Below are 27,055 nucleotides of genomic sequence, written 5' to 3' on the forward strand. Positions count from 1 at the left end.
ACAAACATATTGATTAAAAAAGCTTTTTCCTCTCTAACCATTGGGTTAGCCAGGTTACCCTGTTTATCTGACCTGATTCTGCAAAAATTTAATTTGAAGGGCTCTTTAAACATTTTCTTGCTTTGTCTTCACAAAGCCTTCCCGTTTCTGATTTTTAGAAGTCAGTAGTATCTTACCTGTCTTTCAGTATTTCTCATTTTGGGCCTCTGGGCTGACAGGTGCAAGTGGCACTAAATTAATTTAGAATCTGTATTGGAAGCTCTCAGATGTATGAGGTTAGATTTTTCTTTTTTTCCTGTGACCTCATTAAAGTATCTTAAATGGAGCTTTTGTCCATGGGTAAGTAAGATCTTGTGTTGGTCCATAGGCTCAGCTACAACAGCCTGTGCACAAAAATAATCAAGCTCTGTAGGCTTTCTCTTTGTGTAGGCCATCCTCAATGCTGGGTCTCCATGCAATATTGTATTTTCAACACAGAACACTGGAGGTTTCAAAAAAATGTATCATGATATAAAATATTGTAGTGCTATATGAACCTTAGACTTTGATATGCTCTACATGCTGACTGGGGTCTTTCTAATTTTTTAAATGTCTGTGCTGACATAACAAAAGGAAAAGACAACGTATTGAAATAAGTTAAAATCTTAATTTAGTTATAATTTGCAAATTATTTTAAAATATTATCCTAATTTTAGCAGTTTTTCTAAAATCCTCAAGGGCTACAATAAAGGATTCAAAAACATGTAGAGAGCAGAATGTTGAATCCTAGTAGGGCAGAATACTTTTAGAATTGAATACATTTTTTGTGGAGAATTTATTTAGCTGAGGAACATGGGGCGATTAGTTTTCATAAAGGGCAGAAGTTTTTTTGTAGTATGGAAAGAATTAGCATATTGTTATTACAGCAGTAGTTTAAAGTGTACTTTTCAGGAAAGTGACTAGTGGCTTGTTACCTATATATGTATTTGCCTTAAAAAGGTTGATATTTGTTAAACCTGCCTAGTCTCCCCCCCCCCCCCCCCCAAAAAAAATCAAAAAATAAATTTTCCTCTAATACTTTCTCTGTTTCAATTTAGTGCCATGATACTCTGGTACAGTTTGGTGGATTTTTAGCATCCAATCTAAGTACAGAGGATTACATTAAGCGAGTGCCTTCTATTGACGTTCTCTGTAATGAGTTTCACACACCCCATGATGCTGCATTTTTCCTCTCCAGGCCTATGTATGCACATCATATTTCAGTAAGTAAAAGCTTTTTTTGTCAATTTTCTAGAGCTTTAATATTACCAGTTATCACTGTACTCCAGCTACATTTTGTGCCTTTTGTGTTATGTTCTCACTGAACATTTGCTGTGTAATTTGGGAGCTACAGTTTGCCTGTAGAGTTGGGAAGGAATGGTTATTTAGAGGTCAAGCAACCTGGGTTCTGTATCCATTTCTGCCACAAACATTTCTTTGTAACCTTGGACAAGTCACTTAACCCCTCTGTGCCTCAGCATTCCTAACTGTAAAAACACAGCCATGAACCACCAAATACCTTTCTGTAGTGTAAGTGCATGGTAGTGGTGTGGGTAGCTATGTTTATACTTAAGTTTGCCCAACACTTTCCATTTCAAGACCCTGTTCTTAGTTGCTTATAATTTTGCCAAACTTAAACCATTAAGGATGAGGTTATCGATGCTGGGAGTCTGCCTAAATCTGTTTTTTTCCTGAAGGTTTCAGCTAAAATGATTTTCTGAGAATGACAATAGGGAATATGTTTTGCACATGTTAAAGAAATTCTTAGAGCTGTTTTGTGAAGGAGCTCTTGTGCTTGCATGCTGTGGAGCCAGGGAGTTTTTGCAAGGGAGTCATCCTGTGGTCACAGATGTGCCTTTGGCGTACCTGTGAAAATTTACTCACACTTGGCTGAGTTATCAGACTCTTAAAAAACTACAGTTTGTACATATCAAATAGAGACTTGTTAGAGTTTGGCAGCTAAATTTGCTGAAGAGTCCATCTGCACTGAGTATACTCCACCCTTTCAGCTCCTACATGCTGACTGGATTGCACATGTTTCATCCCTGGGCTACAGGGATTGAGCAGGACTTTCCCTGCAATTGCTCCTCCCGGATACCAGCATACAGGAACTGAGATCAGGGAGATTCCCCATGGACATAAATGGGTCAGAGAGATTCTTCATCAGAGAAGATGGCAGCCTTGATGGTGCAAAATTAGAGCCATTCACCACCATAGAAATGTTCAAAGTTTCACAGGCATTTCTTTAATGTTTGGTTTATGTATATAAAATTAGGGTGGGGGAGGGCGTAAATCTATATCTATACATTTGATAGAGGTTTCCTTTGAATGATAAATGACGTTATGTAGGAAATAATTAGATATGTAAAAACAATGCAAATCACAAATATTTTTCTTTTTAATCTTTAGTCAAAATATGATGAACTTAAAAAAGCTGAGAAGGGAAACAAACAGCAGCACAAAGTTCATAAGTACATCACATCATGCGAGCTAGTGATGGCTCCTGTTCATGATGCTGTGATCTCCTTGCACCTTCCTAAAGTTTGGGATGACATCAGCCCTCAGTTCTATGCTACATTTTGGTCTCTGACAATGTATGACCTTGCTGTTCCACATAATAGCTACGACAGAGAAGTCAATAAACTTAAAGTCCAGATGAAAGCTATAGATGACAATCAGGAAATGGTACGTTTTTGCTTGCAAACCTTTTAAAATAGTTGAATATTTAAAATTTACTTTGACATTCAAATTGAAACATAAATTTCTCTAAACATGACAGACAATGAAATCTTACATTAAAGATAGTTGTAATCACTGTTTTTTGAACAATATAAAATGTCAGTTTTATGTCCTGGTACCATTTCATACCAGAATTTTTCAAAATGTCAAAGTGTGAGATTTGTGTTTAGTAGAGGTTCTCTTTTTGATTTTGTGCCTGCGGTAACCAGGTACAAACGGTTGCAGGAAATACAATACATGTCAAATGCTGTTTATTTTTGCTATAAGTATTTCAGTACAGAAAATCTTGTTTTTCCTACATGGTGTAGCTGGACTATATTTTGTTGAACAAAAATAATGTTGTAGCGGCATACCACGATAAACTACTTTTGCAACAATTAAACACTCAGGCATTTAACTACTAACTTACCTATTTCAATAAAGCAGATATCTGTCTTGTGTATTCCTTCTTTACTATGAACATTATCATGTAAATATTTCAAGTCTAATAAAACTAATTTTACCATGAGAGAACCTACTGCCCTTACTGGGGTTAAACTCTTGTTGACTTCACTGAGTAAGGCCTGCAGAACTGCTCTCTGACTAGGAAAATAAAGTTTGACATTTGCCTTCAGTTTAGTAGCTCATCTAAGATCTCCATCTATGACTGTTGTGGTTAAAATTAGGTGAATGTGGGGGTGGAAAGACTGCCAGAGCAACACGTTATTTTATTGTTTACATGAAGGTTTATTTGAAACTTGTTTGTGGTAAACCAAATCTTTAATCCTTGTTTTTGCATATAGTAAGGGATAACAAATATTAAAGTGAAATGCATTGACATTTGTAGCCTCCAAATAAAAAGAAAAAAGAAAAAGAACGTTGTACAGCCCTTCAGGACAAGCTTCTTGAAGAGGAGAAGAAGCAATTGGAGCATGTGCAGAGGGTTCTACAGAGACTGAAACTGGAAAAGGATAACTGGCTTCTGGCAAGTAAGTATGAGAAACTTTGGCTGTTTTCCACAGTCACTGCACTTTCGATATCTAAATTACAAAGTTCTGCTCACTTGACTCTTACTATACTAGCACTGTAATAATTTGTTTTAAAATCGGTTATTGACATATATTATCAAGATAAGTGAACTTTAATTTCAGTGTTGTTTTATTTCAAATTCTAGGCAGTGTGTCAGCTTTTACAGTGACACTTTGTAGATGCTTAATTTACTGGACAGTTAAATTAGAGCAAAATTCTTTCCAGTGCGCAATGCCCTATGTGCTAGTTAAGTCCTATGTAAGGTTGTTGTTAAGGACTTGTTCAGGCCTTGAGTTCAAATTCATCCTAATTGAGGAAATACCCTTTTTCACCAGGCCCATGTTTTTGAAGAATTTTAGTGTTGTGAACGTGGCATTGACCTAAGCTGGTGCAGAACTGATACAGTTATTTAAAAAATTGTCAGATTTGGCCAGTTAAAATTAATTTATTGTAGTGCTTCGTTAATTTGGCCAATGTATTTAGTTGCTTCCATTAGTTGTGCCCTGTAGCAGTTCTGTCAGTGGACAGGCATCCAATCCTTGCTTTAACTGTGAAATGTAAAATTGGTGGTCAGTAAAGTGGTTATTTTCCATGAGCTAATCAAGGGTGAGGCTTCCATTTTGCACGTATAACTGAGACGTGGTTGGGTTACACTGCAGGACCAGTGTTGGCGAAGTTGTCTCCAGCTGCATATATAGTTCTGCATGAAGCAAGGGAGATTGGGGAGATAGTATTAACTCTGTTTTTTTCATCAGACCTCAAATGTAGGTAGTCTCTGTCCCCAAAGCTACATCTCAGGGAGTGTTTCCATTTTGTGTGAGAGGCCCCAGACAAGTTAAGAATGGGGTAGTATTGGTGTACAGGTTTTCTCACTGGATCACAAAAGCCCTGGCAAGCAAGGCTTCTTGCTTGTGATCGTCCTGCAGTTGTTGTGGGTGGTTTTTCTTAGTGACTTGGATGTTAATGCAGATGACTCTTCTGGGTTCAGCACAGGAGCTCATAGCTGCAGTGAAAACTATGGGACTGTTTCATGTAGTTTAAGGCACAATTAACAGATCTGGCCACAGTCTAGTTCTGATGAGTGAGTTGACTTGGAGTTTGGGAGGTGGTGATTTCTTCCTTCTAATGGACGGATAGTTACCTCCCCTGATTTGAGATTGGGATATACCTTGCCTACCAAGATGAACTCATTTTGATGGTTGACCCTTAGAGATTAATGGAGACGGTGAGCTTCTATAGGGCTTTGAGGGAGAATAGTGTGGAACTGATTGGTGTCCTGTAGAACTTTATAATCTTTTGTCCTCTGCCTTCCATTTAGAGGTTCTTAAGTAGCTCTCTCTCATAGCTTTGTTCCCGTATGTCACCTTGATTAGTAAATGACCTAAGAAGAGCACTGGGAGTGGAAGTGTTATGTCAAGCAACTGGCCACATGAAATATTTTTGAGGTCTAATACCATGGCTATGCAGGAGGTAGAGAGACTTCTTTTCCTCTGCTATAGCATCAGTCAAATTTCACATATCTGAACTACTTTTTAGGTTCTTATTGTGTGGACAGTATTTTATTGTACTGTGTATAATGTTTGTAAAAGCACATGGAGCTAGCGAAAGGCGCTAAAATCATTAATAAAAATAAATATTGTTACTAAAGCACAAATTTTGATAATTAATTAAAAAAAGAAACAACACGCTGGCCATTTCATACCACTTAGCAAAGAATTAATAACAGGTGTCCTAGTGAAATATTGTAATTACCAAGACTTTATTTTATAAAATATACTATAGAACATATGATGTTACTAAGTAGTAACATAGCAAATGGAAACTAAACTTTATCCCCTGAAAGAGAATCAACTTATATTTTGTGATGAACTATCTTTGCTTTTTAATTCCTTTTTTCCTCGCTTTCTTTGCTAAATCTGATCATCTGCATTGTGTCTTCCAGTCACTAGAGCAAACTAGCGTGAGGTGGTTCTGAGTCAGCTCTTGTATATAATGGAGAAAAATATTCATGGTTAATGAATACATTTTATCTGTTAGTTTTCTTGGTATCTTACTAGGGATTATCTATCTGGTTTGAGAGTTTTCCCTGCGTACTTTGAAAGGAAATTTGGGATGTTAAAACGTATTATAATGCACACTATATTTCTGAAGCATGTGTGATTGAGTTCATTTTGTGGGTTTTGTTTGAATGTTAGCTGCATTATGTACAATTGATGTTGCCATAAAAGACTTCCCTTCTTTGTCTCTTTATTTTTGTTTTTGAAGAATCAACCAAAAATGAGACTATCACAAAATTTCTACAGTTGTGTATATTTCCTCGCTGCATTTTTTCTGCAATCGATGCTGTTTACTGTGCTCACTTTGTAGAACTGGTGCATCAACAGAAAACACCCAATTTTTCCACACTTCTCTGTTATGATAGAGTAAGTAACCGGAATTTGATGGAGCTGTGTTGTTTTCTTTTAAGTGAATATTACAAGTCTATTAAAACTCTGTTTTTGAAAGATTACTATTTGTCACATCCTTTTTCCATGTGAAAAGACACTGTGCATCAACAGAATCTCTAAATATATTCCAATTCCAGAATCTGCGTTTTATCATTATTACCATAGCACTTAAAGGGTCCCCATCAAGACCGGGACCCCATTGAACTAAGCACTCTACAAACATAGGAAACTATCTGTACCTGCCCTGAAGAGCTTACTGTCAAAAAAATCAGATAAAAAGAAATAGACAACATACAAGTTAAAATTCAAGGAACATATCGTTATGTACTTCTAAAGGTTTTTCCTGCAAACCTTCCCTTTCCCTTTGTTCTTGTCCCTAAGCCCCAGAAAGCATGCTCCATCTTTGCTGAGCCAAGGTGTCATCCTCCACCTTGCCTGCCCAATATTGCATTGCTCTATATAGATGGTAGTGATATACAAGGCAAAGATAATCACCTTGGTCGATTCAGTCCATCAGCCCTCACAGAGAGAGCGCAGATCAAAACACATCATTTGTGTTTTTCTAGACAGTCCTTCAGCCACCTGTTGGTCAGGCTGTCAGTGGCACCAGACACCCAATCGGCATAGTGCACCGCAGTCCAGAACCCCTGAGCAATCTGCCAGCCTCAGCCTCCCAAGTAGCTGGGATTACAGGCACACACCACCGCGCCTCATACAAGACAAAGATAATGCAATTTATATTTTGGTACCAGGTCAAGCTTGCACTGCTGAAAGCTAATTTACAAATCAGTACCACTGACTTTTGTTTTTAACTCACTAATTTGCACAATTTGGTAATCCATGTTGGGTTTCCTGGGCACTAATATGAAGTACCATAACTAAGAAGCTCAGTGTGAAGAGAGGTGGTCTATTTAGACCAAGTATGTATCCTGTGTCTTTTAGACCATGGGAGATCTGTGAACTTCTCTGGTTCTGCAGCAGGATGAAATGATTTAAATCAAAGCAATTGAAATCACTAAGCAGGAAACTTGATAACTGTTTTTAAATTTCAGAGTAACAGCCGTGTTAGTCTGTATTCGCAAAAAGAAAAGGAGTACTTGTGGCACCTAGTCTCTAAGGTGCCACAAGTACTCCTTTTCTTTTTGTTTTTAAATTGTTTCCCATTTGTATGTATTAGTTATTTTCCTAAAGAAAAGTTGATTCTCATTGTTTGGTAACCATTAAAACGTTGATTTGCAGTTAATATAGTCCTTACACTAAATTTGGTCCTGCTTTTTGCTAACCAGGAGGATACATTATATGTAATACATTTATTTAAACATTATATAGCTTAAATTACATCTATTCTGCTTCTTAATTTTTAAATGTATTTCTTATTAACTAGATTAATTTTTTACTTGTGATTTTGTGTTAAGCTCTATGTGACTGGAAATTGGAATTAAAAGAGCAGCTAACACATACTGCTTAATATTTTTTGTATTTAAATTATTTTAATAAACTATAATAAGTTTAGGCCTGAACAGAGGTTGTCAGTTTCACGTTTAATTTTAGATTGTTTTAATTTTAAAAAATAAATCTTACTTAAATGAAAAAACCCATTTAAATAAAACTAATCCAATTTTGATTTTTTTTTTTAAAATCATCATTTGTTATCCACCCTGCTTGGCAACCACAGATGCTAATTTCTGTCTTGAGAAAATGTCTCCCTGAAAAGTAACTATACAATACAGATTTTGCCTTTCTGTGCTGCTTAAGAAAGCCTTATTTCCAGGGGACGATCACATGGGAATGGCGTCCAATCAGCAGGGTGTGCAAGGAGGACTTCCCTGGTTAATGAGATCAGCCAGAGAAAGTTGTTAAGGGTTGCCATTTCAGAGCCAAGTACTGGAAACAGTCATCTGGAGATCAGAAGTAATCCCGATCTCCAGATGAGTGTTTCCAGTACTTGGCTTTGAAACGGTACTTATTGTTAGAGTACAGCCTCATTTGTATAAACCACAATGTTTTAGGACATTAGAATCATTCATGTAAAATGTGAGCCTGGCTTCTTATGGGAGTGGTTGGGTAAGTGACTTGCCATGATGGAACACACTGGAATAAGAGTCTTATTTAAGTGGGTGATTTATATGGTTGTACAGTAAACATTATCCTAAATTCTTCTTGTATTGTTTTTTGTGGGGAACATTCAGCTGTTTGGCTGAGCCAGAATGGGTCCAGTTTTACTTTTGGCATGGGAATACAACTTTAATATTTGGGTTTACTCTGAAATGACTTTTTAAAAATGGCACTTTCTTACTCATCAGATCTGCACTTCATGTATTCAGAGTTTTATCTGCTCCCATTTCTGACAAAAATACATTTTTACTGCTTTTGTACTCCTCGTAGTCTTGGAGAGCCAGCACGGCCAGTAGCTGGATTCTATTTCTTCTTATGCAGCAACAATATTATTTACTAAGCTTCTATTATCCAGCAAATTCATTACCTGTGCAGCTCTGTTGAAGGCATTGGTGTCACAAAAGGTGTCACTGAGGGCATAATTTGCTTTGTGGGAAACTATATATAAGCAAGAGCCAAAAACCCTGCTTGACTTTCAGATCCAAGGTAGAGTTTAAAGGCCTCACAGTTAGAAAAACCATCTACTTGTAAACTTCATGTGTTCAGTGTAGAGTCATGGATAGATAGTAAGTATGGGATGTCCACAATGCCTTTATTCTGTAATACTCAGAGTAGAACTACATTTTGTTTATACAATCAGCAACAGTTTACATTTGTCTATTACCCAAGCTCAATGAGATGAGTTAAGAGTTAAGGTAATAGCTGATAAGAAAAGAAAGGGAGTTCAGAGTTCAAGGTGGAATTAGTTCTTTGTATTCTAGTAACCTTATGAACATGAAGTAAGAAAACTAAAGCAGTTGGGTTTGATTTTTTTAAATAATTTTGATTTCATGTTACATAGCCTGACTATTGTTTCTGTTCTTTACAGGTTTTCTCAGATATAATATATACAGTAGCAAGTTGCACTGAAAATGAAGCTAGTAGATATGGCAGGTTTCTGTGCTGTATGCTAGAGACTGTGACTAGGTGGCACAGTGATAGAAACATATATGAAAAGGTATGTAAAGCTGTTAAATTGTAGTCTGTTTCATGAATAATCATATGATTACTACTGCTATGCCAGGCCCAATAAAAGTGGTTGCTGTAAAAGTATTAATGCAGTAAAAACATGAAGTACGATTGTTTTTCTAGTTTTCTAATTTTAAACTTCATGCATTATAAAACTTTGCTGATACTTGAAGGCAGGATTTCTGTGATGGGAAAGGAATTCCGTGCATACATTTTGAACACTTCTGCTTACTGAATCATACTTTTCATCCATCTATATCTAAGTTGAGTTGGAGGAGGCTTAACTTATCAAAGTTTAAGTGCTTTGAAAACTGCATACGGATTAAAAGGTAAATATATCTCAGATTAACCACAGTCAGTCATGAAGATAACATGTGAGAATGATGAAACTTGCTCGATAGCTCTGTCAGAAGCAAGTTAAAATGGAGCAAAGGTGAGAGATGTGCACACCTCTCTTCCACTCTCCCAAAAGCAGGCATTTCTTCTTCAAATGGTTGCAGACATGTATTGCGCTAAATTGTAACTACGTATAAAAGACCTCCCTTTCTATGTGTGGTTCCTGCTTTTTTGAAAAGTCTGATCAAACTCTCAAGCTACATTACATTGGCATCTGTACCAACCATTAGGGGACAACAACATGGGCAACAATTCCGTCAGTGCTCCCAGCCGTATTTCAGACAACCAACTTATGCTTCTAGGCAGCAAGACTTTTCCAAGAGGAGGCACAAATTACAGAGAAGGTCCTCTGGCTCCGCCTCTAACCAACTGGCTCATCTCCCCCATCAGCTTTGGGCAGATAGACTATTTGACCTGTTTCAAGGTCAGTATTCCTGTCATCAGCAATCTTCCAGTCATATCCCCCAGTCCCACAGCTACACGGCTTGTGAAGCAATAACCACAGACAGATGGGTCACAAGCACTGTGTTGGAACACACTGTCCAATTCCAAGCCAGCCCCCTACCTTGTCCCTTTTCAGGGACCCATCTCTTGAGTTGCTGCTATTTCAAGACTTTCAGGCTACGAGCTTCAGCAGCCATAGAAAGAGTTGCTGTACAACATTGGGGTAAGGGGCTCTATTCACATTACTTTCTGATCCCCAAGTCCAAGGGAGGGCTGAGACTTATACTTTACCACCAAAGTCTCAAAAAATACATCAGATATATAAGATCCCACATAGTCAACCAAGCGACAGTTCTCCACTTGTTGAATCATGACTGGTTTGCTGCCCTCAATCTTCAAGATGCCTGCTTCCATATAGCAGCTTTATCAAACCACAGGAAGTATCTGAGATTCATAGAATGGGTCAGCATTATCAACACACACTACTCCTCAATACTGTCTGTATTCATCAAATGCAGGACCATAGTGGCAGCCTTTCTCGGGTGAATGATTTCCCTTAGCTGGATGATTGACTAGTCAGGAGCAAGTCTGAAAGTCCAGTCCTCCATCGTGTCCAATTCATGCTATCTTTCTTCTATTGACGGGCTGATCTTGAACAAAGGAAAGTCCACTTTACTTCCAACACAAAAAATTGAGTTCTTTGAGTCCTACTAGGCTTTACGAGTTCAACGGCTTTTCTCCTACATGAATGGTTTCAGTTTGTTGCCTATATCTGCCCCTCAGATCTCACTTCTCAACCATGGTTTGTGCATGCTTGAGGTTGCTAGGTCACATGGCTTTGTGTACTTAGTAGTTCAACATGTGAGATTATCCTGGAGTCCCTAAACTGGTGGACAGATCAGAATAATCTCACATGTGAGGGTGTGCCCTTCGCTCAGCCTCCACTGGCCAAGACCATAGTTACTGATGCCTCGACAATAGGTAGCAGAGTGCATATAGAGATGTTAGTAGCCCAAGCTTTGTGGACAGAATAGGAAGCATCATTACATATCAATGTCCTAGAGCTTTGAGAAATTTACAGTATGTGCTGAGCCTTTCTCCCACACATCAGTGGCACATCAGTTCACACTCTTACTGACAATACCACCACAATGTACTGTGTGAACAGATAGGGTGGAGCCTGGTCCAGCCAGCTCTTCAGGAAGTGATAAAGTTTTGCCACTCTTGCATCAAAGATGACATCGTTGTCTCAGCCATCCACTTACTGGGTGCCCAGAATCAGTTGGCTGATCAGTTCAGCAGGAATTTCTCTGAGAATCATGAGTGGGCCATGAAGAGCAGCATCCTGAGACACTTCTTCAGGGACTAGGGCATTCTGTCTGTTGACCTATTTGCAACAAAAGACAAGAAGTACCGTCAGTTTTGCTCTTGAGTGGATTGCAATCCATGCGTTCTGACTGATGCCTTCCAACTGAACTGGGAGTCAGCACTACTGTATGCCTCCCCCCCCGTTGCGCTCATCCCCCAGATCGTTCTCAAGTTGAAGCTGGATCACACCAAATTGATACTCATTGCACTAGCCTGGTCAAGACATTGTTTTTTCTCCAACCTTCATAGCCTTTCTGTCCAATTTCCCAGAAGGAAGACCTTCCGGAAGGAAAAGAGATAGGGGAGATTGGACAGAAAGGCTATGAAGGTTAGCTGTGGCATCAGGTCTGTACAGTTTGCACCTCAGCATGGATGCTGCATGGTTAGATTCGGGGGGAAAGAGCTGTTCAGAGGTAGTTCAGCAGTTTCAAGTAGATCAACCTGTTTGGCCAAGTGGAAATGCTTTTCCGTTCAGTCTTTGGCTTGGGAAATTTGTCTGGTACTTACCCGGATTCAGGACACTTTAAATTCCCTGTTACATCTTAGATCACCAGGCCCCGTCTCAGCTCATTGAGGGTCCACTTGGCAGTGATCTCAGCATTCCATCGCCCAATCCAAGGGAACTAGGTGTATTCCCTATAGTGGTTGTCTGCCTCTTCCCAACTGTAAAGGAAGCAGTAGCCCTGTGGGACCTTAACGTTGTACTTCCTGCCCTCAAGGGGCCTCCATTCAAGCCTCTAGCAATCTGTTCTCTGTTCCTTCTTTGCCAAAAGACATCCTTTCTTATTGCTGTAACCTTATGAAGGAGGGTAAGTGAACTGCAGGCCCTAACTGCAGAACTTCCATGTACTCAGTTATTCAAAGGCAAACTAGCCTTAAGGTGGCATCCAAAATTTTTGGCTAAAGTGGTTTCACTATTACCAAACAATGTACTTGTCTGTATTTTTTTTCTAAGCCATGCATGAATGCAGAAGAACAGTGACTTTGTATTTTGGGTGTAAAATAAGCCTGAGAGTTATATTTGGACGGGACTATACCATTTTGATTATTACTCTGGCTTTTTGTCTCCTACGTGGACAAGATGAGAGGTCAAGTGATTTTGGCACAGACAATCTCCGGATGGATTACTTTCTGCACAACAAAGCATATGCATGACAAATACCACAGCTCCACAAAGGCTCTTGGTTCATTCAACAAAGACCCAAGCTGCTTCAAGTTGCATTTCTCAGGGATGTTCCCATATTGGACATATACAGTGTTTCTGCTTGGTCCTCCGTGCATACCTTTATCAAACTGTGTTATCACATCTGCATCTAGGTCTGATGCAAAATTTGGAAGAGCAACTCTGTAGTCACTATTTAAGTAGACTCTAAACCTCAGCTTCTTCCATTACTGCTTGCAAATCCTCTGAAGGTATACCTACACAGCAAAGAAAAACCCATGCCAGCCAATTCGGGCTGTGGGGCTGTTTCATTGCTGTGTACACTTCTGGGCGTGGGCTGGAGCCCGAGCTCTAGAACCTTCCCATTCTGCAGGGTCCAATGGCCTGGGATCCAGCCTGAGCCCAGAAGTGTACACAGCAATGAAACAGCCCTGCACCCTGAGCCCCGTGAACACTAGCATGGGCCAGCCACTGGTGTCGAGTTGCTGTGTAAGCTATACTCTGAGGGGAATATTAGTCTGCGGCAACTTGATGAAGAAAAATCTTGTTACTTTACTTGTACTGTAAATTGTTCTTCAAGATGTGGGTGAAGATGTGTTCCATGATTCTCCCTCCGTTCCCGCTGCATCAGAGTCTTCAGACATAGATTCTGGTTCATAGGAACTGAAGTGGGTCTGGATAGCACCACTCTGAAATAGCCTTGGTAGGGGCCATGAGGAGACCTGTGGTTGTGCATTTGTTGTCCCAACAAATTCTGCTAAACACAGTTATCCGGCTTCTGTGCATTGGGTGTGCACAGCTGAGTGAAATACACATCTGCACCAACATAGAATTATAGAACCAGAGGGTTAGAAGGGACCACAAGGGTCATCTAGTCTAACCGCCTACCAAGATGCAGGATTTGTTGGAACATGTTGAAGAGTAATACACCTGTATAAATGTTGCTAAATGTGAATGTTTTAAACTTTACATATACCAGAGTTAGTGAAAGTAATGTGCTTCAGTTATGTTAAAACTTCAGCAAAAGTTAAATTATTTTAATCCGCTGACTGAATAAGGTTAACTTTTTACTTTTCTTTTTACATACATGTAGGAATGTGGCAACTATCCAGGCTTCCTTACCATATTACGGGCAACTGGATTTGATGGTGGGAACAAAGCTGATCAGTTAGATTATGAGAACTTTCGACATGTAGTACACAAATGGCACTATAAATTAACTAAGGTAAATAAAGGGTATTAAGTTGATATGACCCACTTTTGCAAGTATTAATGAGAACTACTTTGATTGTATTTTATACCTTGTATTCTAGGCTTCTGTACACTGCCTTGAAACAGGCGAATATACACATATCAGAAATATCCTGATTGTGCTGACCAAAATCCTTCCCTGGTATCCAAAAGTTCTGAACCTGGGTCAGGCCTTGGAAAGAAGAGTACATAAGATCTGTCAGGAAGAGAAAGAGAAGAGACCTGATCTATATGCATTAGCTATGGGGTAACAACAACTTACTTTAAAAAGAGATTTAAATGGATGATGAAAGGATTCCAAAGGCTCAGAACTCATCCAGTCTTGACACATTTGGCTTTTGCTGTATCTTGGAAGATCTTGCAATCCTGTTGTTTTGAGGCTGGTGCAAGTTGAGGCTCCTGGTTTGTACTGGATAATGATGATTAAGTGTGCTAGGTTCTCCGCAGGACAAAAGAAAGTAACAATCCCTGCCCTGGAGAGCTTATAATATAATTTTAAGCAGGACCAGTGGTGGTAATAAGTAGCTGGAGGGAGAGTAAGACAATGAAAGACAGGGGTTATAGCTGTAAGATTACACAATTACTCAGTCTAGGCATGTGAAGTTCTAGAAGGTTAAATAAAACAATACTTTGCTGTTTAATTATGGTTATTTTTTCATGATGTGGTGAATGCAAAATTATCCATGTTTGCCTTGGTTGCTGGAAAGGTATTTTATTTCGTCACTGTCGTTGATTTAGCAAAGCTTCAAAACTATTAGTGTAACACAAAATCACTGGCTTATTTCTTTGAAGGTTTTTAGATGGCAGAGGTTAGAAGGTCAGGTTCTTTAAAGAACCGATGGTAGTAATAGAAGGAGAAAGAGAATACTGCAGATCATTTTCAAAGAAGTGCTAAATAATTTGCAAACTACTCGAATAATCTTTTTAAACAGTAACCCATGTTTATATTTTGCTTTATGTTTGTGCATATTTAACACACTGTGCGACTTTCAGCTATTCTGGGCAATTGAAAAGTAGAAAGCCTTATATGGTACCGGAAAATGAATTCCATCACAAAGACCCACCTGCCAGGAATGCTGTAGCTGCAACAGTGCAAAATGGGCCAGGTGGTGCTGGGCTGCCTGCATCACTCACAATAAATGCAGCTAAACTGGAAGAAAGCACTACTGAGGAGACTGGTAAGCCATCCATTTTAAAAGAGAATTCTTTTAGTGCTATAATTCTGACCCTTTTTTAAATTGACTTTTAGGATTGTGTGGTTTAACCTTCAAATTGTAAAACTAACAGGGTCCATTACATGTTGGGTTTCTTTGTGCTTTTTTTTAAATATTGTTTATTGCTTATATTGTTAATCATTTGTTATTGACAAATACATCTTGATCAATTTTAGCTGTCAATAAATTAAGCCTAATTTTAAATGAATTTTGAAGTATTATATGTTCAAGTGGTTGCTATAGCATTGAGCCAAAGTACTAACTCAGTAGATTAAGTTTAGTATCTTTTTCAATAGACAAACTAAAGGAGAAAACTCAGGGTGCTGTGAAAGTTATTAATAAAGCCGCCAATGCAACACCAAAAGTGACGACAAGCAATGGAAACAGTGCTTCTAACAGGTGAGAAATCTATTCTTCAGTTCATTGTCTGACTGCAGAATCGTGAAATTACATTTGAAAGTGACCTATCTATTCTTAAGGGTTTTTTTAACAGAGGTGAAAATGATCTTCTCTACTTTGTGCAGTAGAAATCTGCAAATTATATCCTTTTGATCCACTAGATAAAGGAATTGCAAGTGAAGACTGATAAATGGAATGCTTTTCTCCCAAATTATGCAACGAAACTATACTAAGTTAAATGAATAAAGCTTCACTAAAGAAATAATCGTATCTAATATGCTGAACTTAAAGATCCATTTTAAATACTGTGAACCCAATCCTTGAAATCTGTTAGAGTGGGCTAGACATCTCACAATGAGTACTTGGTAGCTGCTCTAATTGGGTACTTGTAATTGGTGGGTATGACTACACTGGAATAAAAGACTCGTGGCACAGCCGTGGCTGGTCTGCGAGGCTCAGTATTGCTGTGTAGACATTTGGGCTCAGGCTGGAGCCTGGGCTCTGGGTACATCCCCCCATGCGGGATTGCAAAGCTCAGGCTCCAGCCTGGACTTGAATGTCTACCCAGCAATTTTACCTTGGACTCAGCCTTGGAGTGAGAGCCCCGCAAGCCCATATCGGCTGACCTGGACCAGCAGCGGGTGTTCACTTGCTGCCTGGATGTACTCATAGTCATTGTTACATAGCTGCTGGGCTGGAATAACCTTGAGTCAGAAACATTAATGTTTTGTAATGGCTACTAGTTCTGTGTGCCTCAGAACCCTGCTAGTCATGTAATAGCATTGTTTCCTGTATCCTCCCATTTTAGCTAGAAGAAAGGTACTGGTTTGTTGCTATGAAGATGAGCGGAAGAATATTGAGAGACAGGAATTTGTCACTTATTTAGCATTTTGAAAAGGGTTTTTTGTCTTAATCATGAAAAGTAAAAACTGATTTGAATTTGATTATGAAAACTGAAGCTAGTTTTGATATTGAACACTCATTGGGCTTTTTTTATGCAGCAAAATTATTAAAGAAAAAGATGAGAAAGAAAAAAGTGGGAAGGAAAAAGATAAAGAAAAAAAAGAAAAGACTCCGGCTGCCATTCCCGAGGCCAAGGCACTTGGAAAGGATGGAAAAGATAAACCAAAGGAAGAACGGGCAAACAAAGATGATAAAACGAGAGAGATCAAGGAGAAAACACCAAAATCTGACAAAGAGAAGGAAAAAGCCAAGAAAGAAGAAAAAACACCAAAAGAGGAAAAATCCAAGACAGTTGTTACCAACGCTGAGTCAAAGTTTGCTGCAGAAAAGGAGAGAGAAAAGGAGCCATCCAGAGAAAAAGATGTAGCGAAGGATATGAAATCCAAGGAAAATATTAAAGGAGGAGAAAAATTGTCAGTAGCTGGGTCCTTGAAGTCACCTGTTCCCCGATCAGAAACATCAGAGTCTGAAAGGGGTAAATTAAACTTTTTTTTTTTTTAAGCTGCCTTTTCAATAATGTACAGAAACTTTGAAAGCTGCTTAATACCTAAAAATGGTTTGGGGGTAGGCAGAAGGAGAGTAACTATATGCTACTTGAAAAGGAGTACTTGTGGCACCTTAGAGACTAACAATTTTATTTGAGCATAAGCTTTCGTGAGCGACAGCTCACTGCATCCGATGAAGTAGCTCACGAAAGCTTATGCTCAAATAAATTTGTTAGTCTCTAAGGTGCCACTAGTACTCCTTTTTTTTTTTGCGAATACAGACTAACACGGCTGCTACTCTGAAACCTGTCTATATGCTAATTAGCATCTAATCATAAAAGACCCTTTTCTTTTCAACTTTTTGGTGCCAGGTAGTTAAAAAGATTGTCACTTCCAGCATTAGTAAGCAAACTGTGGGGGAGGTGTTTTCTGTTCCCACCACTTTCAGTGAGAGCAGAGTATTATAGGGCCCACTGCCTTTAAGAATTTAAAATATGGTTTTATATGAATATCTCTTGTAGCACATCCTTGTGAAGATTCTAAATTGTGTTGTGATCGTGTAGTAATAGGTTACACATGGAAATGTGTTTTTGATTGTTTGCTTGCTGTAGTTGAGGTATCATATACTCTACAGCAAAAACAATCTGAGTTCTGCAAAAATTTTTGTATTGAGAATAGGAGTACTTGTAGCACCTTAAAGACTAACAAATTTGAGCATAAGCTTTTGTGAGCTACAGCTCATTTCATCGGATGCATATAGTGGGGAGGGGGGGGGGAGAAGAAGAGAGGGGCGGGGACCTTTTGTAGTGATAATCAAGGTGGGCCATTTCCAGCAGTTGACTAGAACAAGAGGGGGGAGAAATAAACAAGGGGAAATAGTTTTACTTTGTGTAATGACACAGCCGCTCCCAGTCTTTATTCAAGCCTAAGTTAATTGTATCCAGTTTGCAAATTAATTCCAATTCAGCAGTCTCTCCTTGGAGTCTGTTTTTGCATCCGATGAAGTAAGCTGTAGCTTAGGAAAGCTTATGCTCAAATAAATTTGTTAGTCTCTGAGGTGCCACAAGTCCTCCTTTTCTTTTTGCGGATACAAACTATCATGGCTGCTACTCTGAAACCTGTATTGAGAATGTATTACAAACAGCATATGGAAGTTTTTGGAGGAAAGCTGGAGTTTTTGGCATCTGGTAGGCAACAGCTGGGGCTTTTAGCACCTGCAGAAGATGTGGAAAACTGTTTGGAATAGTTTCTACTAAAATTGTCATCAGTGAAATAGTTAACAATGTGGACTTTTAAGTTAACATCTTAAGGTTTTGGTGTTAGCAGCCTGTTTAGGTGAATGAGGTACTTCGCATCTCAGAACAATTGTTTTTAGGCTATTTGCAAACCCAGAAATATGGGTCTGCATCAGTTTCCACTTGTTCCACATTTTCAAGGTTTTCATCATAACCTTGAGCACTAAACACAGATTATTTTAAATGAAAGTTTAAACACTAAAGCACAATTTTGCAGCTGGGGATTCTGCAGATGAGAAATTATGGAATCCATGGGATCAGGCCTGTTACTTTCTCCTGATGATAATCAATACATTTAATCCTCCAACAGTAAAATTTTAATTCTAACTTTAAACTCCTTTGGTATTTTGCAAAGTAATGTAATCAGATTTTATCCCCTCTTGCTAGGGTTTTAATGCTTACTGCTTCTTATTTATTTATTTCTTCCTTTTCTTTTTTTTTAGAACAAAAACGTCGCAAAGTTGATACCCATTCTTCTCCATCACATTCCTCAACAGTAAAGGTTAGTATAGCCTGAGGAAGGCAGCGCCCATGTTAGGCTCACAAGTTTGGAATGCCAGTGTCCGACTTCCTTCAAGTTTTGTGCCAAGTATATACTGGAACCACTGGAGGTTTTATCTTGCATTAGAAAATGCATTCCTTTTCTTTATTGGTGGACTCTTTTTTTCTATTAAATATTTTTAATTAGAAAAAATAAAGCTTCAAGGACCTAGCACAAATTTTGTAAATAGTGTTTGAAAAATGCAAGAAAATTTTTACACAGAAGTGCCTCATTGTTTTAAGCACTCAGTTTTTTTGGAATGCAATGGTAGCTACAAGCAAATGATTCTTTGCAGCAGAATGGAGCATATTTTTCTGCACTAATATTGAAGAATATATAGCACTGAAGATTTTCTGGATGTTACGGGATATACGGATACCTCTGAATTCATCAGGCTTCTTGATGAGCATCATACCGATGTGTGCCTTCCAAGGAGGAGTCTTGAAAGGAGTTCCATTTTAAAGTCTCCTTGGTGATCAGTTCTCCTGTAGTTGTGTATATTCAGTGAGCATGCAGCTTCTGTTGCACCTTCCCTTCGAGGTTTGTTTATATTCCAGTGGGTTCCCACCATGTTGAGCCCTGCGTTACGATAAAACCAGATGTGGCAACCAAGCCTACCACCCAGCAAAGAGAAACCCCAAGCATTCAAGCGCAGCACAATACCGTGGGTGTAGCCTACTTGAAGACTCAGGGTAGCCATTCCTTGCTCCATATTTAATTTTATTTCTAAACCATCTAAATTCATGGAATCTTTGAATTTGCAGTACGTTGAACCTTTAAAACTGTAAGTTACTAATACTTCATCAAGAGCACTGTGATGGATTATGTGGGGTGTTTAAAACTTCACCATCTTACCAACTTAAAAATCCAATGTTTTGTTTTCTTTTTTCAAAGAATACATCTTTTTTGTATAAGAGTTACTTAAAGAATAATAATTAATTTTGCAGAAATAAGACTAAAAAGTGCATATAATCAGTTTTGAGGAACCAGGAAAGGATAAGGACTTAATTGTAACATCAAGTATATTTTTTTAATATTTTTTTTCTCTATCTGTTTTTTGCAAAATGAAACCTAAAGTTGTTTTAGGGGACTTCTACCACATTTAACTATGAGTGGAGAAGATACATTTAATATATTTTTATTCATGGAACATATGCATTTAATATATTTTTAAAATCTTTCTTCATCTGTGGCTCACTCATTTAAAGAATATTTTTCTTTAAATATTGCAGAAATCTTTGTGGGTGGAGGGGAGGTTTTTAAATGTTTTTATGACAAATTTAATAGGAACAAATTTACTTTTGTAGTTTAAAGAATCATATTGCTGATATAATTTAGTTTAGAAAGAGATGTAAATTTTGTTTTCTAGCTTTAGCTTTGTTCAATATAAAATATTAACATCAGATTTATTCTGGAAGGAGTAGTTGTTTTTTGTTTCAAGGTACAGCCTGCTTCCCAAAGTTCCTCTGGTTTCTGAAAATTACGCCAGTTTACGTGTCATCTCCATTCATTTTCTACAGGACAGCCTCAGCGAACTCAAGGACTCTTCAGCAAAGGTTTGAATCTTTTATTTGTCACTGAGATTACATTTGTATTTTATGTGGAGAAATTTTAATCTTGTGTGGATGTTATACATTACCTGAGAAATTGAAGGGTGTATTACTGTATGTGCTAGCATAAAAACAGATTTTTCAACCAATGTATAAATGTGCTTTACACATGTGCCTTTAGATTTTGATCTATAGAATAAACTACCGTTGGCACAGTGTGCAATCAACATTGGTCTGTTATGTTGGTAGTACCCTATAGAGTGATCACTTAATTTTCCTTGATCCGCCTCAGACATGTTTTTTTCATATTTCGTAGCTATTACTGCAACTTTACTTTGCATAAAGAAAACAACAAAACTATGGCAGTATTCATGCTTCTAAAGTAGCCCCCACTCATTTGTGTCTTAGTAAATCTCCATCAGTATCACCATCAGTGTGATTCCAGAGCTAACAACTAAGTTTTCCTATTGGTATGCTTGCTTTTTTTCATAAATGTAATTCAAATTAAAAATATTGTAGAATTGTGCTCTAAAATAAATACATTAAAAAGAGGTTTGAAGCATAGTACATTCTGATATTTTGGGAAAAGGCCATAAAACAAGCATTAATGTAGATTTTAAACATATTTACCGAAATACTCAGCTATTACAGTAATGAGCACCATAGAAACTTGAACTTGGTAATGTACTAGAATAATTTCTTATCCTTTTTTGTGGATCTGTGTTCTTCTTCGAGTGATTGCTCATGTGTATTCTACAACAGGTGTGCGTGCTCGCCACGTGCACCGGTGCTAGAAGTTTTTTCCCTAGCAGTACCTGTACAGGGGGAGCGCCCCCCCACAGCCTCTGGAGTGGCGCCTGCCTGGCACGGTATAAGGGGAACTGCACCCTCCCCCCACCCTTAGTTCCTTCTTGCTGCCAGTGAAGGTGCTTCGGAAGTGCTCTGCTCCAGCTTTGAATCATAGAATCATAGAATATCAGAGTTGGAAGGGACCTCTGGAGGTCATCTAGTCCAACCCCCTGCCCAGAGCAGGACCAATCCCAACTAAATCATCCCAGCCAGGGCTTTGTCAAGCCTGACCTTAAAAACTTCTAAGGAAGGGGATTCCACCACCTCCCTAGGTAACGCATTCCAGTGTTTCACCACCCTCCTAGTGAAAAAGTTTTCCTAATATCCAACCTAAATCTCCCCCACTGCAACTTGAGACCATTACTTCTTGTCCTGTCATCTGCTATCACTGAGAATAGTCTAGATCCATCCTCTTTGGATCCATCTTTCAGGTAGTTGAAAGCAGCTATCAAATCCTCCCTCATTCTTCTCTTCCGTAGACTAAACAATCCCAGTTCCCTCAGCCTCTCCTCATAAGTCATGTGTTCCAGACCCCTAATAATTTTTGTTGCCCTTCGCTGGACTCTCTCCAATTTCTCCACATCCTTCTTGTAGTGCGGGGCCCAAAACTGGACACAGTACTCCAGATGAGGCCTCACCAATGTCGAATAGAGGGGAACGATCACATCCCTCGGTCTTCTGGCAATGCCCCTACTTATACATCCCAAAATGCCATTGGCCTTCTTGGCAACAAGGGCACACTGTTGACTCATATCCAGCTTCTCGTCCACTGTTACCCCTAGGTCCTTCTCTGCAGTACTGCTGCCTAGCCATTCGGTCCCTAGTCTGTAGCGGTGCATTGGATTCTTCCGTCCTAAGTGCAGGACTCTGCACTTGTCTTTGTTGAACCTCATCAGATTTCTTTTGGCCCAATCCTCCAATTTGTCTAGGTCCCTCTGTATCCTATCCCTACCCTCCAGTGTATCTACCACTCCTCCCAGTTTAGTGTCATCCGCAAACTTGCTGAGGGTGCAATCCACACCATCCTCCAGATAATTAATGAAGATATTGAACAAAACCGGCCCCAGGACCGACCCTTGTGGCACTCCGCTAGATACCAGCTGCCAACTAGACATGGAGCCATTGATCACTACCCGTTGAGCCCGACAATCTAGCCAACTTTCTACCCACCTTGTAGTGCATCCATCCAGCCCATACTTCTTTAACATGCTGACAAGAATACTGTGGGAGACAGTGTCAAAAGCTTTGCTGAAGTCGAGGAATAACACGTCCACTGCTTTCCCTTCATCCACAGAACCAGTTATCTCATCATAGAAGGCAATTAGATTAGTCAGGCATGACTTTCCCTTGGTGAATCCATGCTGACTGTTCCTGATCACTTTCCTCTCGTCTAAGTGCTTCAGAATTGATTCCTTGAGAACATGCTCCATGATTTTTCCGGGGACTGAGGTGAGGCTGACCAGCCTGTAGTTCCCAGGATCCTCCTTCTTCCCTTTTTTAAAGATTGGGACTACATTAGTCTTTTTCCAGTCTTCCGGGATTTCCCCCGATCACCATGAGTTTTCAAAGATAATGGCCAATGGCTCTGCAATCACATCCGCCAGTTCTCGGATGCAACGCATCCGGCCCCATGGACTTGTGCACGTCCAGTTTTTCTAAATAGTCCCGAACCACATCTTTCCTCACAGAGGGCTGGCCACCTCCTCCCCATGCTGTGCTGCCCAGGGCAGTAGCCTGGGAGCTGACCTTGTTCGTGAAGACAGAGGCAAAAAAAGCATTGAGTACATTAGCTTTTTCCACATCCTCTGTCACTAGGTTGCCTCCCTCATTCAGGAAGGGGCCCACACTTTCCTTGGCTTTCTTCTTGTTGCCAACATACCTGAAGAAACCCTTCTTGTTACTCTTAACATCCCTCGCTAGCTGCAACTCCAGGTGTGATTTAGCCTTCCTGATTTTGCTGTAGCTCGTCCCCAGAACTGTTCGATGTTCAGTGTGTTAGTACCTGTAGTTAGTTAGCTGTTTAGTCAGTCAGTCTGAGCCTTGGCTGGGGCATGCCCCGCGTCCTGGGGTTTAAGTTGTGCTGCTCTTGTAGGTGTTCTGTGCCAAGAAGTAACCCGCATGCAGACTGTTTGCGCTGTTTGGGAGAAACCCATATCAGCGAAAGGTGCAAGATTTGCAAGTCATTTAAGCCTCAGACCAAAAGAGAAAGGGACATTAGGCTCCAGGCCATCCTGATGGAGTCGGTGCTGACCCTGACTCCGGCACGCCATTCTGAACTGGTACCTGGCACCATGTCATCAGTATGCGGCAACCCTCCAGTGCCATCGACCAGTCGGCACCGCTCCCCGTCCACGAAGTCTCCCTCTTTGCAGCGGCACCAAGAGAAGTCTGGGACGGAGGTTAGGCCAATGTCAGGCAGTCCTTGATCCCCACCAGCCCCTTTGGCCTCTCCGGATGTCTGGATGCCATCCACACCTGAAACCCTCCAGGCAGCCTAGGATGATATGTCCATACCGGTGCCTGGAGTGCCGCCGATGTTGGCCCCACGCTCCAGAGGCAAGCTGCCGCTGGGATCTCCGCAGTCGCCTCCGGCCCTGTACCGGTCTTGGTCAAGGGAACATTTCCAACACAGTTCGCCGCCCAGCAACCACTTAGGGCAGAGTCCATGTGGATCTCTCTCGACGCCCACCAGACTGTCTGGCTGGGTTCCATCTGGTCGGGACTCTCGGCACCGCTCGTCCTCAAGGAGCGAATATTGACAGAACTGCGGCGGGCATCGCCAAAGGTCCTCGTCTCTGAGAGGGTACTACAGTCGGTCACGGCACGGTCGTCGTCGCTGTTCCCGCTCGGACTCCCTCTCCAAGTCTCTGCCAAGACATCGCAGCCCTGGGCATCGATTGCCGTTGCAGATCCGCCCGTTGAGGCTGTTTGTGGAGCAGATGTTACCGTCGGTACCAATCCTCCAAGTCGAGATTGCGGTCCCATGGCCGTCGTAGATCCCAGCACCGCTGCTCCTCCCAGTCCAGAGACAGCAGCAGATCTTATGCCAGCCCAGTGTCCATTCGTAGCCGTCCTTTGATGGGCCAATAAAGCTACCCTTCTCCAACCAGTTGTGTGCTTTCCTCCCGGAGTGGTCATGGCTAACCTCGGACCGATGGGTCCTCAACACCATCTCCCTGGCTTACACCCTCCAGTTTACTTACTCCCCACCCCCATCCCTCTTGGGGGACCCGTTGCACGAAGCTCTGTTCGAGCAGGAGGTGGGGTGGCTCCTTGGACTATGAGTGATAGAGGTGGTGCCTGAGGAGTTCATGGGCAAGGGGTATTACTCTCGTTATTTCCTTAACCCGAAGACCAAAGGGGGGCTCAGGTCCATCCTGGACCTGTGAGGTCTGAACCAGTACATGGTGAAACTCAAGTTCTGCATGGTCTCTCTGGCCTCCATCATCCCCTCCTTGGATCCCGGGGACTGGTACTCTGCCCTTGATCTACAGGATGCATACTTCCACATCCACAAATTCGAAGAGCACAGGCGCGTCCTCCGTTTCGTGCTGGGACAGAATCATTACCAATTCACGGTCCTCCCGTTTTGTCTGTCCACTGCCCCCAGGGTGTTTACAGAATGCATGTCGGTGGTAGTGGCCTACCTCAGATGGCGGCGGGTCCAGGTATTTCCCTATCTGGACAATTGGCTTATCAAGGGCATCTCTCGGTCGCAGGTGAGGGATCACAATATGCTCCTCCTGTCCACGTGCACTGCCTTGGGCCTGTTGGTAAACAACACCAAGTCCACTTTAGTCCCAGTCCAACGCATAGAGTTTATCGAGGTGCTCCTGGACGCAGTGTCGGCCAGGGCCTCTCTCATGCCAGACAGATTCAAGACCGTGAAAGGTCTCATCGACTCGGTCACAAGGTTTCCAGTGAAAACAGCCAGGGTTTGCCTGCAACTCTTAAGTCACATGTCGGCATGCACGTACGTAGTCCGTCACACCAGACTCAGGATGAGGCCCCTCCAGTTCTGGTTGGCCTCGAAGTTCTCCCAGGCCATGGACAGAATGGACAAGGTCCTCACCGTGCTGGACTCTGTGATCACCTCCCTATGGTGGTGGTCTGCCCCAAACAACATGCTCCAAGGGGTCCCGTTCAGGGACAGGGCCCTGTCGTTGGAGCTGGTGTCCGACGCGTCTGACCTGGGTTGGGGGGCCCATGTGGGGAACTTTCAGACCCAAGGCCTGTGGTAGGCCTGACCCTATATATAAATGTCAAGGAGCTCAGGGCGGTGCGGCTGGTGTGTATGGCCTTCCGCTCGCACCTGGAGGGCAGGGTAGTTAGGGTCCTCACGGACAACACGGCCTCAATGATCTATATCAACAGGCAAGGCGGGGCCTGATCCTCTGCCACGAAGCCCTCAGACTGTGGGACTTCTGAATAGCTGACGACATCCACCTGAAGGCCTTCCACCTACTGGGCACCTGGAACGAGAGGGCAGGTCGCTTGAGCAGGGACTTTTCCTTGCAACACGAGTGGTCCCTCCACCTGGAAGTGGCCCACCAGCTCTTCCGAAGGTGGGGAACTTCCCAGGTGGACCTATCCGCGACTCAGCACAACTGGCAATGCCCCCGCTTCTGCTCCGGGGGGGCCTGGGGAAGGGCGCTATCGCTGTTGGCTTTCTCCTGGCCTGGTCAGGCCGGCTTCTCTACGCCTTTCCCCCTTTCCCTCTATTCAGCAGGGTCCTGGAGAAGATAAAGACGGACAAGGCCTGGGTCCTCCTGATTGCCCCGGCGTGGCCCAGGCAGCATTGGTATGGAACCCTCAACTGCCTGGCGGTAGCTTCGCTGTGGCCATTGCCGCTCTGCCCAGACCTCCTCTCTCAGGACCAGGGCCACCTCCTCCATCCCAGCCTAGTGGCGCTTCACCTCACGGCGTGGCTATTCAGTGGTTAGGTGGTGAGGAAAGGACGTGCTCAGAACAGGTTCAGCACGTCCTCCTTGAAAGTAGACGGCCCTCCACTCGCCGCACTTATTTGGTGAAGTGGTCCCGGTTTTCTAGGTGGGCGGTGGACTGGGATGTCTCCCCGGTGGCCGCCCCGATCCAGCTTATCTTTGATTACCTCCTCCATCTGAGGGCCCAGGGCCTGGCGCTCTCGTCATTCAAGGTGCACCTGCCAGCCATACTGGCCTTCCATCCACCGGTGCAAGGGCACACGGCATTTTCCCATGCTATGACTGGCCGGTTCCTTAAGGGTTTGGACCGTCTTTTGCTGTATTCTGGACCCCTGGTCCCGCAGTGTGACCTAAACCTGGTGTTGGCTCGTCTCACAGGGCCCCCATTTGAACCACTGGCCACGTGCTCCTGGTTTCACCTCTCGTGGGAGGTGGCCTTCCTGGTTGCAGTCATGTCTGCCAGGTGAGTCTTGGAGCTCATGGCCCTGACCTCCGAGCCACCGTACATGGTCTTTCATAAGGACAAGGTCCAGCTCTGCCCACACCCCGCTTTCCTCCCAAAGGTGGTTTCTGCCTACCACATGGGTCAAGGTATTTTTCTACCGGTCCTCTGCCCCAAGCCTCATGTGTCCAGTGAGGAGCACCATCTCCACACGTTTGATGTGCAGCGGACTCTGGCTCTCTACCTCGAGCGGACCAAGCCGTTCAGAAAGTCCTCGCAACTGTTCATCACCTCGGTTGAGCGCGCGAGGGGCCAGCTGATTTCCACTCAGCAGCTTTCCAGTTGGATCATTTCGTGCATCCGTTCCTGTTATCACCTGGCGGGTGTCCCCCTGCCACCCATTGTGAGGGCACACTCG

The 27,055-nt window shown here is 41.8% G+C and overlaps 1 protein-coding gene across 2 annotated transcripts in view; it reads left to right on the forward strand.

Moving 5' to 3' along the window:
• Positions 1 to 27,055, forward strand: part of THOC2 (THO complex subunit 2) — a 108,786-nt gene that overhangs the window by 62,335 nt on the left and 19,396 nt on the right. For both annotated transcript variants that reach the window (XM_077827259.1, XM_077827260.1), the window contains 12 exons: positions 1,077 to 1,241; positions 2,428 to 2,703; positions 3,584 to 3,725; positions 6,031 to 6,188; positions 9,196 to 9,324; positions 13,799 to 13,930; positions 14,019 to 14,203; positions 14,950 to 15,134; positions 15,467 to 15,569; positions 16,571 to 17,007; positions 18,756 to 18,814; positions 20,374 to 20,409. In XM_077827259.1, the coding sequence (XP_077683385.1) occupies positions 1,077 to 1,241; positions 2,428 to 2,703; positions 3,584 to 3,725; positions 6,031 to 6,188; positions 9,196 to 9,324; positions 13,799 to 13,930; positions 14,019 to 14,203; positions 14,950 to 15,134; positions 15,467 to 15,569; positions 16,571 to 17,007; positions 18,756 to 18,814; positions 20,374 to 20,409 (2,007 nt within the window). The remainder of the gene's footprint in view (positions 1 to 1,076; positions 1,242 to 2,427; positions 2,704 to 3,583; positions 3,726 to 6,030; positions 6,189 to 9,195; positions 9,325 to 13,798; positions 13,931 to 14,018; positions 14,204 to 14,949; positions 15,135 to 15,466; positions 15,570 to 16,570; positions 17,008 to 18,755; positions 18,815 to 20,373; positions 20,410 to 27,055) is intronic.

Source organism: Eretmochelys imbricata, chromosome 9, assembly GCF_965152235.1.
Source record: "Eretmochelys imbricata isolate rEreImb1 chromosome 9, rEreImb1.hap1, whole genome shotgun sequence".
In the NCBI taxonomy this organism is placed as follows: Eukaryota; Metazoa; Chordata; order Testudines; family Cheloniidae; genus Eretmochelys; species Eretmochelys imbricata.